Raw genomic sequence first — 14,475 nt, 5'->3', positions numbered from 1 at the left:
CTGCAAGACCCATCCAAAACGCCAGCTCTGTCGGTTAGGCCAGTGCTTGATGATATTAGACACCTCATCCCTTATTTTGATACTTGTCAGTTTACCCGTATTCCAAGGTCTATTAACGGTGTGGTAGATGCCTTCGCAAGGAGGGCCCAATCCATTTCGAATAGGACTGTTTGGCCCAACTCCGATCCCTGTTTCACCGCTCTGATGGCTGCAGAACACAGGAGTGTAATCCGATAATATCAATGAAATTTTCTCTTCTACCAAAAAAAAAAACAAGCTCTCTCGAATAGTTTTAAAGTTTAACACAGTAGACCTTCCAGATTCTGCATAACCAAAATGTGCAAGAATACGATCATCCCCACTCCTCCCCCCCCTTCTCTTCCCATGATCTTTATTCTTTACGGTTTTTGTTCATTTTTCTCTTTTCCTTTGCCTATTATTTTTCTTGGGGGCGAGGGGGGGGGGGGGGGGGGCAGGGAGAGAGGGGAGGGGGGAGGTTTATTTCCAAGAATAACCTAGCAGCTCTAAAACCCATAATTCTTATATTAGGAGTCCTTGTAGAACCTTTGCAATAGAGTGACCTAATACCTACCTAATCATCATTTGTTAGCAGCCTTCTGATTTTTGCCGAACACCTAGGCGATTACACAGTTCACTGAAGCTGCAGGTGCACACATAAATGAAGTTAAGGATATCCTTGAACCAAACAATCAACCACGCAAGGCAGCAGCAACAAAGCAATCAGTTTGAAAAATGATGCAACTGGCATGCCTCAGCATACACTACAACAACAAAAAGGTCGTGATTGCTCCAAGAAAATAACGGTTAAATTTCACCCATATAAATGATTGGAATCATTTTCCATATGGCCATAATTCAGTTTCTATTCTATTTGTTCCTCTCATGGAACAAGAACTTGCCGAGATCTCAATAATATCTTAGTTTTTTTTGCAAAGCCGAGACGAGATCAAAGGCGAAATGGGAGAAATACACTGTTTCGGCTGAGATCTCGGCGAGATTTCAATGGTCCCGGTTAACTCGCTGCGATCTCAGTCCAACTCGGTTTTTTGGCTGGGACGAAACCAGTACCAAAACCGAGTTCCCGAACCATGGTTCCTCTGCAATCAATTTCATAAAGTAAAAAATTCCTTATAAGCAGGATTTCAAGTATTGCAAAAAATACTGAATGAGATACTTGCGGCCTGATAGTATCATCTGGATGGGAAACTTGTAACAGTGTCCATGACAGAGATTTCAAGAATAAGGAGTGACATCCACATTCCCCATTTGGTATCCAGTTTTAATCTACACCTTAACATCTTAGCAAGGTCACAACGTATCTAAGCATCTCCCACACAAGTACTTTGATGATTCCTTCAGATGCCTAACAGAGGCATTTAACAAAATACATAGATTATAGCATCCAAGCATGACGAGTTTTTATGCTACTAGTCTTATTAAAATTCTGAAACTGTGAAACTTTCTTGAATCAATTTTTTATGTCTTAATTTTTTTTTTGTCACATTAAAAAGCATGGGTTGACTGATGCCTTCAAAACCCAAGGAAACTTGAGCCAAAACAAAGGAACACCACCTTACATTGTGCAAAGAATGATACTGTATACACTTTTCTCAACATATCAAATTTCTTAAATCCTATCTGAGGCCAAACTCATACCTATTCGTGAGAGCTTGTAGTACGTCACAAAGAAAGTTAGATTTTCACATGGACAAAGAACATGGACACAGATATGAGCTACAGATCTCATAATATAGTGTTGTAATGAAAATAATATAACCAAAACATGATAAACTTTCAAAATTTCCAAGATTCAAGACTACCTCGGTAGAACATTACTTTTTTCTCCAAAAGTTCACAAAACCATCTGCGATAGATTTTAGATTTCTCCAAATGTTTGATCTCTTTTGCAACTCGTCTTCTTCATTCTCTTTTCTAACGATGTCCCTGGACAGCAATTGGCAGATAGCATTAACGCTTAGGTAATGATGGGAGGAGGAATGATAATTTGTTAATTTGCACGAGAATTGAGAATTCCTATTTAACGGCTGAAGTGTTGACCTTGTTTCTTACACGACCGTGTATGAAAACCGGATCCCTAAGGTTATTAGATTTCAAGTTGATAAAATGCATAACTACTGTTGGATTATATGGGCCAGAATACCGTGGGGGGTATTTTGGACCTTTTTTACTGTTTTATTTTTATTTCTATTATGTGGGTTTAGTCCCACATTGCTCACATGTAATTCTGTCTTTTATTTTCAATAATATAAATACAGGCTTGGGGGTGATCATTAATCACTCAAGCATTCTCTCATATTATGTTTTGTTAACATGGCATCAGAGCCACTTTCTCTGATCTAGGTTTTCAAAACCCCACCACCTTCCATTGTTTCTCTCTTCCACCTTCTCCCACTCGATCTTCTCTTTCTCCTTTCCTTCTATTTGGTTTTATTCTCTTATTAGGGCAGATCTAATGAGATAATCATACGATCTAGATGCTGCCCTCAATTCCACCTCTTCAACAGATGGTTTAATCGAAATACCAAGTTCGATTGCTGCTGCCCTTGTTCCTGCAATTTTTGGAGATCTCCCCTTCTTGAAGATTAGCTTCTCCTTTGCCTTGGAAGCTGTTTTTACCTATTGGAGATTGATCATAGCAAATTGGACAGCAAATACTACAGCAATTTCAAACTATTTGAAGCCTATACCCAATATCGATCTCAATTCAGGGTTTTGAAAAACCCCGACTTTTATCGATTTTTGGGTTTCTGTTCTTTGCTTGGGCTGATCCTTGGAGATCCTTGGAGATCTCATTCATACTACTTCAACGAGGACTCGACATTACTATCAGCCCCTTTCAAGTTTTTTTGAAGACCCCTAACCCTAATCGATCTTCTCTTTCAAGGTTTTTTTCAAAACCCTGATTCTTATCGATTTTTGGGGGATAGGGCTGCTTGTTGCTGCTATTACTTTTAAAGTTTCTTTGCTGCCAAGAGGATCACTTAACCTTATTTTTAAGGTCTTTTACCTCTGATTTGCTGCCAAGGATTATCTTCATCATGCCAGACTCTGATGTGACCACAGCTACTTCTAGAGGACTATGAGTAGGAGGAATAGGGATAGACTCATTTTAAACAGACTGTAGGGGAGGTTCTATGGTCAGCACATCTTCACTAACACTCTCCCCCTGAAAAGATGGGGACAAATAGTAAGACACAGTCTCATGAAAAACAATATCCATATTGACCAATGTACGTCTGGTAGGAGACTAATAGCACTTGTACCCCTTCTGGTTGGCAGAGTACCCTAAAAATATGCAGCGGAGACTATGGGGTTCAAGTTTACCAGGTGACCTAGTATCCCTGGCATAGCAAACACAGCCAAACACCCTAGGGGGAACAATAAAAGAAGAAGAGCCAAGTAAAAGCTCGACAGGGGCCTTGGAGTCAAGAACCCAATTGAGTAGCCTATTAATCAAATAGGCCGCAGTGAGGACAGCATCTCCCCAATAAAAGGAAGGAACATGTCGAGCAAACATAAGTGCTCTGACCACCTCCAAGAGATGACGGTTTTTTCTTTCAGCCACACCATTATGGGCTGGAGTATCAACATAGCTGGTCTGATGTAAAATCCCATGGGCAGCAAGGTATCTTTGGAATTGACCTTCCATATACTCTGTCCCATTGTCACTTCTCAAGACTTTTGAGAGTGGCATTAAATTGGGTCTGGACCATCGTGTGAAAATGCTGAAAACAGGAAAAAACCTCATTTTTTGTATGCATCAGGTAGACCCAAGTGAATCGGGAATAACAATCTATAAAAGTGACATACCACCTATGACCAGAGAGAAGCTTTTCGACTAGGAGTCCACACATCAGCATAAACCAATTGAAATAAGGAAGAAGACCTTTTATTAGAAATAGGATAGTTTGAACGTATCTGTTTGACCAAGACACAAGGCTCACAAAAAAAATCTTCCTTATTACAATTATTCATTAATGCTGGAAATAAATGTGATAAACTTCCTAAGGGGGGATGTCTTAGTCGAGAATGCCATTTGTGTACTTCAGAGGAGAATGATGCAGGCTGACATAGCTGAGAAAGTAAAGCCTGTGTAACAAGTGGGTCATCATCAAGTAGGTACAATCCACCATGCACCTTACCCGATCCAATCGTCTTCCCCAAGTCTAGATCCTGAAAGACACAATGAGATGGAAAAAAGGTCACTTTACAATTCAGATTTTTTGTAATACTACTAATAGATAGAAGGTTAGTAGTGAAATCGGGAATATGCAACACAGAAGACAAGGTAAGAGAAGGGGAACAACTAATGGATCCTTTCCCGGAAATAGATGAGAGGGACCCATTAGCTATTTTAACCTTATCCCTTCCAGAAGTAGGGGAATAGGTATGAAAAAGGCTAGAAGAACCTATCATGTGATCAGTGGAACCGGAGTCGATGATCCATGGAGTGGAGACAACCGATGCACAATGATTAGCAAAGGGAATACATGAACGGGCAAAATGAGAATCTGATGGTGTGGAATAACTGGCAGTAGATGTAGTAGAGGCAGCGGAAGTTTGTAACATACGCCTGAGAGCCTGAAATTCTTCCTGGGAGAAAACCGGTTCAGTAGTAGGGGCTGTAGTTACACTTTCAGTGTGATTAGCCTTGCCTTTAGGTTTACCATGACCACATTTGGTCTCAAAATCAGCGGGCTTCCCATGTAATTTCCAGCACTGAGCCTAGTGTGATAGGGTTTGTTGCAATGATCACACTTGATTGGCTCACCTGCAGGAGCAGCAACAACAGAAGCACTACTCTCAGTAGTAGTAGAATAGTTGGAACCAGCGGCCTGTAGGGCTGATCTCTCAACTGTAGGAGTCAACATCATAGCAGCCAGACGTGTCTCTTCAGTGTGAACATAAGAAAAGGCTTGCTCCAATATGGGGAAAAGAATCCAACCAAGAACTTGCACTCGAATTGGATCATATTCAGCATTAAGACCAGCCAAAAAATCATAAACCCGAAACTGATTTACTTACTTGGAATAGCAGCCCGACGTGTTTCTTCAGTGTGAACATAAGAAAAGGCCTGCTCCAATATGGGGAAAAGAATCCAACCAAGAACTTGCACTCGAATTGGATCATATTCAGCATTAAGACCAGCCAAAAAATCATAAACCCGAAACTGATTTACATACTTGGAATAGGCAGTAATGTCGTCAGGTGTAGAGGGTTGAAATCGAGCATAATGATCCAATTGTTGCTATAAGCTCTTGAGGACAGCATAGTATTTGGTAACTGACAACTCCTTCTGAGTAGTGGTATGGAGTGTCTTTCGGATGTCATAAACTTGTGCATCATTCCCCAATTGTCCATAAGTTCTCTTAGCAGCAGCCCATATCTGTGCAGCTGTGTCAAGGAGAAGGTACTGGCTAGAGAGTTCTTGAGGCATGGAGTTCAGAACAAAGGACATACCATAGCATCATTGGCATTCCATCTAGCTTGAGAAGGGCCCTCTTCAGTGGGCTATTTAGAGGTGCCATGAAGATGGCCACTGAGTCCTCTTCCAGCCACAGTCAAAGAGAGAGATTTGGCCCACATTAGATAATTGGTGCCATCAAGTTTAATGGAGGCAGCATAAGGGAGGAATTCAGTCCTGGACTATAGCACCAGTACCCATCCAATTGCCGAACCTGGTTCCAGAACCTGCCTCCCTACCTGGTAATACTTCTTCTCCTGATTTACCTATTGCTATTCGCAAGGGTGTCAGGGCTTGCACTAAGCATCCTATATCCCATGTTGTTTCTTATGACTCCTTTTCTCCATCTTTTCGTGCTTTTGTTTCTTTTCTTTCTTCTGTTCGTATTCCTAACAATTGGCAGGAAGCTCTATCAGATGGAAAGTGGAAGGCAGCAATGATGGAAGAAATGGAAGCCCTGGACAAAATAGCACATGGGAGCTTGTGATTCTTCCACCTGGGAAGAGAACTGTTGGATGTAAATGGGTGTTTGTAGTGAAACAGAAGGTGGATGGCACTGTGGATAGGTATAAGGCACGACTGGTGGCAAAGGTGTTCACCCAAACAGATGGCATTAATTACCAGGAGACCTTTGCCTTTGTTGCAAAGCTGAATACTGTTCGGGTTTTGCTATCCTGTGCAATCAATCTTGGATGGGAATTGCAACAGTTGGATGTGAAGAATGCTTTCCTCTATGGAGAACTGGATAAGGAGGTGTATATGGACATTCCGCCAGGGTTCTCTTCTGACAAAAACCAAGGTAAGGTGTGTAAATTGAAGCGTGCACTTTATGGGCTGAAGCAGTCACCTCGAGCATGGTTTGGCCGGTTTCACAAGGCCATGATTTCTGTAGGCTATAAGCAGGGTAATGCTGATCACACTCTCTTTATAAAGAGGGTTGGTGGAAAACTCACTGTTCTTATAGTCTAAGTTGATGACATAGTGGTCACTGGCAATGATGGTGATGAGATCAGCCGGTTGAAGTCCTTTCTTGGCCAGGAGTTTGAGATTAAAGATCTAGGAAAGCTACGGTACTTTCTTGGGATTGAGGTTGCCAGATCTTCTAAAGGCATTTTTCTCTCTCAAAGGAAGTATGTCCTAGATTTATTAGCTGAAACTGGTTTGCTAAGATATCACCCTTCAGATACTCCTATGGATGCTACTGTTCGTCTCAAGGAAAAAGAGGGTGAACTTGTTGATAAAAGCCGGTACCAAAGACTAGTGGGGAAGTTGATTTATCTCACACACACACTCCCGGATATTGCTATTGCTGTGAGTACTGTGAGTCAGTTTATGCATGATCCCTACTCTTCTCATACGGAGGTTATTCTTCGTATCCTTCACTACCTGAAGACTGAAGTTAGCTCCTAGAAAGGGCATTCTCCTGTCTCCTCATGGTCACCTACGGATAGAGGCGTACACTGATGCTGATTGAGTTGGTTCTACAGATCGCAAGTCTATCTCTGGGTATTATTCTTTTGTAGGTGGCAATCTTGTCACTTGGCATAACAAGAAGCAGAATGTGGTTGCTCGTTCTAGTGCTGAAGCAGAATTTCGTGCTATGACACAAGGCATTTGTGAGTTACTTTGGCTCAAAGGCTTGCTACAAGACCTTGTGATGCAGCTCCAAGAAGGAAGAAGAAGTAAGAAGAAACCCTGAACTTAGGGTTTGAATAGGGAGCCATAGGTTAGGATTTATATTTTCCATACTTAGTTTATTTTTATGTTTTTAGATTGAACCGGTTTAGAATTGGTTGCATCCAATTGGTTCAATGGGTCCAATGGGTCTAATTTAAGTGAAGTGATCCTATTGGTTAATGGGTTCTTATATCCTATTGGTTAATAAGGAATCTTCTTTTAATTAGTTGTTTTTAAGTTAGATTCTTTTATTTTAAGTTAGTAGGGGTAGTTAGGACATTTTATTATTTTAAATTAGTAATTAGAATGTGATTAAATCCCTTCCACGATTTAAATGAGAAGAGACTTTAAGTTGTATTAGGAATTGGCCACTGGCCTTTATTATAAAATAAGAGATCGTGGGAGGCTCCCCCACACAGATTTGAATTTAAAAAAATACAGAATTTCGTGGCTGTTTGCTGCTGCTCCTTGCTCTTCGAGAGTGTGTGCATCCTTGTGGGTTCTCAAGGTGGAAGGGTGGGTGGAATCCTACGACTCTCTACGCCGTGACGGCTGAGAGGATCTCTATTCGAAGGTGGTTTCATCCTTCAACAATTCAAGCTGTTGCCGGAGTATTCCAGCGTAAGTTTGGATTTTAAATTTCTGTTTTAGCTTTCCTTCCCTTCCCCATTCGATCCCCCTTTAATTTTCTGCTTTCTTCCCATAAATCCTAGCACTCTAAATTCTGTCCAGCCATATCCTACCATCAAAATCCTTTCAAACTCAGGTCACAGCCTCCCCAAACAAACCCCTCCACTCGACCAGACTTGCAGCCCATTCTGTCCAGTCCAACCCCAATTTCTGTAACCCTCCATTAGCCATTAAACCCTAAAATTACAGATTCCCCACTTCTGGCCATCAAAACCCTCCCATATTAGGATGGAACCTCCCTCCCATAGCCCCCTAAACTCGATCGCAAGTCTAGCCCTAAACCCCCACTCAAAACCCTAGTTTTGATTGTTTTTCCTAATTCTAAAACCCGAAACCCTAACCCTAATTCTGCAAAAATTCAAAACTGATCCAAATTCAATTATTTTTCTACCATAATGACCCCCTAAACCTGCATATTACAGCCATATAAACCCCATTCCCAAATTCCCATCCTAAACCCTAACTTTGCCCTAAAACAGCCCCTAATCAGCCCCAAACAGCAGGCTTGACCAGAGCTTGATTCTACTTGGCTCCTAGTAGGATTATCTCCTATTCTAGGACTACATTACCTTGGGGTTCCTATTCGTCTTCCTATGATGTTGTACTGTGACAACAAGGCTGCAATCAGTATTGCACATAACCCGGTATAGCATGATCGCACTAAGCATGTTGAAGTGGATAGGCATTTCATCAAGGAGAAATTGGAAGAAGGGCTGATTTGTGTTCCCTTTGTGAAGTCTGCTGATCAGCTTGCTGATATTTTCACCAAGGGATTACGGAAAACTGTTTCATCCTAATCTAGTCAAGTTGGGCATGATTGACATATTTGCTCCAACTCGAGGGGGAGTGTTGGATTATATGGGCCAGAATACCGTGGGGGGTATTCTGGACCTTTTTTACTGTTTTATTTTTATTTCTATTATGTGGGTTTAATCCCTCATTGCTCACATGTAATTCTGTCTTTTATTTTTAATAATATAAATACAAGCTTGGGGGTGATCATTAATCACTCAAGCATTCTCTCATATTCTGTTTTGTTAACAACTACCAATGCTGGAATTGGTTGTGAGGAATGTTTCTGTAAGTCTGTTATCAGGTCTCATTCTGTTTGAGAAAACAGGTTATTTATTAGGGGAAATGGATGTCCAGGCATATGGGTTTTCCTAGTACTAGTGTTTAACAGAGGAAGTTTCCTTGTAACACAGGTTTCAAAAGGTTCCCACTGATTCAAAGGTTTCCCTTGAATGTTTGCCACAATGGAGCACAAAAATAGATTAACAAAATTGCCTCCAATTCTGGGGTAATAAAGCATTGTCTCACGGGGATATAACCATATGAACTACCAATATTTCTGTAGTTTTATTTTGTTATGGTTATCAGTTATCACCCTTAAAACCTCAAGTCCATACTGTCCATGTTGCAGCTACCTATGTTCTGCTAATTAAAAAACTGAAACATTGCTGACAGCCGCTTGATTTCTAACACAATAATAGTGAACATAACCTATCAAAATAAAAATGGAAAGAAATAAGAAGCTAACCTTTCAAATTTATCTGAATCAAGGGCTTGAGCAGTCTCTTGCACAACTTCTCCCCTTGGACTATTTGAGTCTCGCGAGCCTTTAGTAGCAGTTCCATCTTTTTCACTATCTTCATGTTTCTCAGGCTGTGTATGAATAACTTTCTCACTTTCCAGTTTTATCTGATAAAAAAGTGCTCCATTGGAATTAGAATGATCAGACTGTGTATAAAATAAACTAAATCTATAACCAACAGAAAGATAAGTCTGGAACCCAACCTCCTTGAATTAGAGAAGCCTTTAAAGTAAAGCTGTTAGACTAGGAATTAATAAAAAGACAATAATCATCCCCTCATCCCCTCTCCAATGCAAACATCAGCATGTAGAGGATTTGTGATACATTAATTAAATGGGTCCAACGGAACAGGCATCTTGGCAAGTTCAACCTGACTGATCATATTCTTAAGGAAAATCAGTGATGTACGAGAAGAAGCTACAAGATCAGTTATGTTCATCTAGTCAGAATTATTTTTAATCCTGACCTAGAATTTCTACCGGGTCAGCTTAAACTGATGGTTAGGGCTGTAAGGCCCAAAATCTCCATAGATGTATGCCATGCAAGGTTTTGATCCTTTCAATCCCTCTCTTCTCAAATGAAACCCTGAGTAAAATAATAACAGAAAATTCCCATAGATTTTTAAGGTTTGCTGTAACAGAAGGCTTACATTTTCAACTGACAAAACCTCCTCAACCCTGGTGGAAACTTGAGGCCCTTCTTTTGCATCAAAATGTGTACTAATCACCCCATCATTCATGGTATTAATCATGGTTTGGGCGCCTGCATCTATTCCCAACTTATGTTCAGGAGGAGTTAAACCCATTGTACTTTCAGAAACTTCTTCAACTTCAGTCAAAGATTCCTGGCTAGCAGCTTCTACTTCTTTTCTCTGTATATTTTCTTCCATCCAGGTAGTAGTGGATACCTTGGATTTGTATTCTAGTTCCTGAATAATCTGCTTTATAACATAGTAAGAACCACCCACGTTATTTCTAGCAATGGAAGGGGGAGGGAATTTTCCTGAATTCTCAGCCCTGTACCTGCAAAATGATCATGACTAGTGTTTCGATCAACGCTTCATGTGGCACATGCCTAAATCTCCTAAATGTTTGATCACAATTTACCAAACCAGACTTAACTCCACCATATCACAGCTCAGAGAAAACACACAGAGTTAACATTGTTTACATTCTTCTTCACTCTTCAATAAAAGAAACACAAGGGCATGCCGAAAATAATTATAAATTCAAAAACCTCCTACCAATAACTGAAATCTCTATTTGTATTACTTGACAAAGTTCAGGCTCCCCAAGGAGTCCAGTTTGAGTTTAAACTATGAAAGACAACCACATGGGTTTCTAATGACGATTGACAAATAATGGGGCGAAAACCAACAGTAAAAAAAAAATCAACAAATTGGAAAACAAGATAAAAATTTAAATAAATTCTAAAAAATATGAAGCTGAATTATCCAAATGAGTAGCAATGTTTACAAGAGCTGAATTCAGTACATCTCTAAGTCCACAAATTTAGCAAATTCTTCTAAGAATGTCTTTGAGTGTCTAAATGCTAGACCAAAAAAATAAAAAGAAAAGTCTTATCCTTCTTACAATGGTCAACCAAATACATAATCTGTCAGCTTATGCAGAATAGTACACAGTGTCTTTGCACAAATTTCACTTTGTAATTCAAAAAGCTTCAAAATAAGCGTACCGAAATCAACTCTTACAATTATCAACAGATAAACCCCATAATTTGAAATCCATATTTCGATTAGCATGTTTATTGAAAAACAAAGTACTAGACATTGGCATCCACAAATATGATAGGCATTAATTTTCTCAAGACAGCACAATGGCATAAATATAGAACTTATATAGCTCTACTTATAAGATAGATAAGAGGTCATACTTGTCAATAAAGGATATCACCATTGCACGCCGTTCATCTTTTGACAGTCTCCTCTGGCGCCTCAGGGGTTCAGATGCTTCAGACGGAACAGAGGCAGCAAACATCCTTCCATGACACTGAATGTTTGTCCCATGTACAGAATCATATATCTTGGTGAAAACTGTCATTTATCAAGCACAGACAACATTACATATCAAGCTGTCTATACAAAGTGAATGAATCAAATCCTTACAATTAAGGAGAACAATGAAGAGAAAACCAATATCGGAAAAAAAAAATATAAGAATTGCAAGAAAGTAGCTTATCCATGCAATTGATAAAACTATAAGCTAGGAAATATGAGACTTAAATAAATCTGTAAGAGGAACCAATAACATATTCAATTTAAGGACAAGAAGAATCCAACTCTTCATTTTTTATAAGGTTAACGAGGGACAAATATCTCCAAATACGGATAATCCTTTGCTTCATCCCCTGATTACAATCACTGAAGGCCACGTAAATTTTTAACTTCTTAAGCTGGAACTCTTATTAACATTGATTATTAATCAGTTCTTGGTGATGCACATTGAATTCATGTTGATTGTTTGGCTCCAAATCTTACTAATCATGGCGGTTTCTTAATAATTTTGTCAGTGTTGTTTGTTCTAGTGCTGGCTTGACTTATTTTAAGAGATCCAATTGCTTTAGGAGTCGACAAGATCACCTAGATCTACACCACTCAACCATATCATAGTTGATGAGACAACAGCTTCTAAAAGTATTAAGATGCAAACATTTCTTCTTTATTTATTATCACTGTCATTATTATTAGGGAGAGGGTTCCCTGAAAGGCAGTGTGGCTCCTGCATCTTCGCAAGGGCCAATGGGAACCTTCGTGGAAGCATCAAGGTGGGGAAGTTCAATGGTGTATGCTCTTCGCCGATGATATCGTTTTGGTTGATGAGACAAAAACATGGATTAATGCTAAACTAGAGCTATGGAGATCAACCTTGGAAACAAGAGGCCTTAAGATTAGTAGAACGAAGACGGAATATATGATGTGTAATTTTAGTCACACTTTGATGGATATTGACTTGGTGCGAATTGAGGAAAGAGAGTTACTGTAAAGTGACTATTTTAGATATCTAAGGTCAATCATCAATAAGGAAGGTGACATAGAGGATGATGTTTCACAGAGAATTAAAGTGGGATGGGTGAAGTGGAGAGGTGCGTCCAGAGTGTTGTGTGACCGACGTATCCCTTTGAAGCTTAAAGGAAAGTTCTATAGGACTGTTGTACGGCTGACTATGATGTATGGGGCAGAATGTTGGTCAGTTAAGAAATGTCATGGGGAGAAGCTATGTGTAGCTGAGATGAGGATGTTAAGATGGATATGCGGAAAAATTAGTAAGGATAAAGTAAAGAATGAACGTATTAAATCTGACTTGGGAGTTACCCCGATCAATGACAAGCTCCCTGAGAGTCATTTGAGGGGGTATGGTCATGTTCAACGGAGGCCTAGGGACGCCCTAGTAAGGAGGAGTGATATGATTCTGATTGAAGGACCTAAAAGAACTAGGGGCAGGCCTAAAATGACCATAGAGAAGTTGTGAATAAGGACATGCATAGTTTAGGTCTCGCACCAAGTATGACCTCGGATAGAGCCGATTAGAGGCCAAGGATCCATTTTGCGGACCTCATTTAACTGAGATTCTCTTGACTTGCTAGGTTGTGTCAGTCTAGGTCTCGTACCAAGAATGGCCTCAGATAGAGTCTATTGGACGCCAAGGATCCGTGTTGCGGACCTCATTTACTTGAGATTCTCCTGACTTGTTGGGTTGTGCCTCTTTCCTATTACGTTCATTTTTCTTTTCTTTTATGGTCCGTCTCTCATTTGTCATTTTCCATTTTTCATTTCTCATCTCCTTTCCCATCTCTTCATTCCCCTTTTTGTCTAAACCTCAGTTTTCCTTCCTTTGTTTTGTTTGGATCCATGTAGCCGACCCCATTAAGTTGGGATAAGGCTAAGTTTGTTGTTGTTGTTGTTGTTGTATGGGGGTGGGGCGGTCATTCTGCGCTCCTCTGTGTCTGGAGGCAGGGGCCACACTGCCTTTTAGGGTTTTTTTTCCTTATTATTATTACAATTATTATTTCCATTTGTTTCCGGCACGATTGTTGCAAAACCAGTTTGCCTCTCCCACTCTCAGAAACAAAGAGTCTATGAGCACTGGGGTGCTTTTCCAACCACTCCACATAGAAGTGTATCATCACAACATTGAAATTTGAAACACTTTGAGGAGGTAGATGTCTTACTTAGGGCAAGGACAAAAGAACCTCAGTTGATGTACAGTGACAAATGTCAAGGAAGAAAGTTTTTTGCGAGTTTCTTGCACCCCAAGGAAACAATGCTCTAAGATCTTCCGGGTGAGAAACCTGGATTGGGTGTGGAACAGCCAATTTGAATCCACTTCCCCCTCCCTTTTAACTACAAGAACTGGTTGTGCTTGTGCTTGTATATTTGTCAAAGCTATAGAACTAAACGGATTATAGAGAAATGGAATTATAAGGAAGGGTTGTAAACAATATCATCAAAAGGAAGAAAAATGAGCTTACCCTTTTTTTTAATCTATTTAAAGAAAAGGAAAAAACAAAAAAAAAGAGCTTACCCCTTTTCGAATCTGCTAACCGAGCAGTATAATTTCTTGAGGATAAAGTTACTCCTTTTGCAACCTGCATCACGCGAAGTCTTGCAGACGAGAACCCCAGCTCAATCCATCGGTTACCAGAGAAAGTTCAAACAAGCTACAGAGAGAGAGAGATAGGGAGGGAGAACCCCCGGAACCCAAAGGACAAAAAAACAAAAACGATCACTGAAATGATCTTTCCAATCCTATGCGTTGCAGACTCCCACCAAAGCTTAGGGTTTTAAAATTAACAGATTTGCTCCACCAAAAAAAAATTAACAGATTTGATCCTCTTGGGAGTTTTAGATTTGGATCAAAAACCATTCAAAGCTGGCGGAATGAAATGGAGTTCGGCCATCTTAAACACAGGGCAAACTTCTCGGTCGGATCGGCAGTCTGGGTGAACCATCAAACTAAGGTTGTATTTGTATTCTCGGAATTTAGATCTT

General features: G+C 40.0%; 1 protein-coding gene across 2 annotated transcripts; it reads right to left on the bottom strand.

Annotated features, from left to right (window-relative positions):
• Positions 1-1,529: 1,529 nt before the first annotated feature.
• LOC122645576 lies at positions 1,530-14,209 on the bottom strand. 2 transcript variants are annotated; one of them, XM_043838882.1, is made up of 6 exons: positions 14,009-14,209; positions 11,361-11,520; positions 10,117-10,489; positions 9,414-9,574; positions 1,842-1,965; positions 1,530-1,558 (listed from the first exon to the last, which is right to left on the bottom strand). In XM_043838882.1, exons 1-5 carry the CDS (start codon positions 14,076-14,078, stop codon positions 1,854-1,856), a joined length of 876 nt encoding a protein of 291 aa, XP_043694817.1. In that variant the 5' UTR covers positions 14,079-14,209; the 3' UTR covers positions 1,530-1,558; positions 1,842-1,853. The 2 variants fall into 2 exon arrangements, with proteins under 2 accessions (XP_043694817.1, XP_043694816.1); XM_043838881.1 differs by lacking the exon at positions 1,530-1,558 and having other exon boundaries at positions 1,608-1,965; positions 14,009-14,208.
• Positions 14,210-14,475: the final 266 nt, after the last annotated feature.

Source organism: Telopea speciosissima, chromosome 11 (assembly GCF_018873765.1).
Source record: "Telopea speciosissima isolate NSW1024214 ecotype Mountain lineage chromosome 11, Tspe_v1, whole genome shotgun sequence".
In the NCBI taxonomy this organism is placed as follows: domain Eukaryota; kingdom Viridiplantae; phylum Streptophyta; class Magnoliopsida; order Proteales; family Proteaceae; genus Telopea; species Telopea speciosissima.
The sequence above is the reverse complement of the archived record's forward strand: the minus strand, read 5'-3'. Positions and strand labels throughout refer to the sequence as shown.

Excerpts from the sequence above, each read along its gene's own strand:
- LOC122645576 (XM_043838882.1), bottom strand. The coding sequence starts at position 14,078 with ATGCAGGTTGCAAAAGGAGTAACTTTATCCTCAAGAAATTATACTGCT. Across the intron at positions 11,521-14,008 it reads GTTAGCAGATTCGAAAAGGG|TTTTCACCAAGATATATGAT; the intron begins GTAAGCTCTTTT and ends GATAAATGACAG. Across the intron at positions 1,966-9,413 it reads GATTCAGATAAATTTGAAAG|GGACATCGTTAGAAAAGAGA; the intron begins GTTAGCTTCTTA and ends ATTGCTGTCCAG.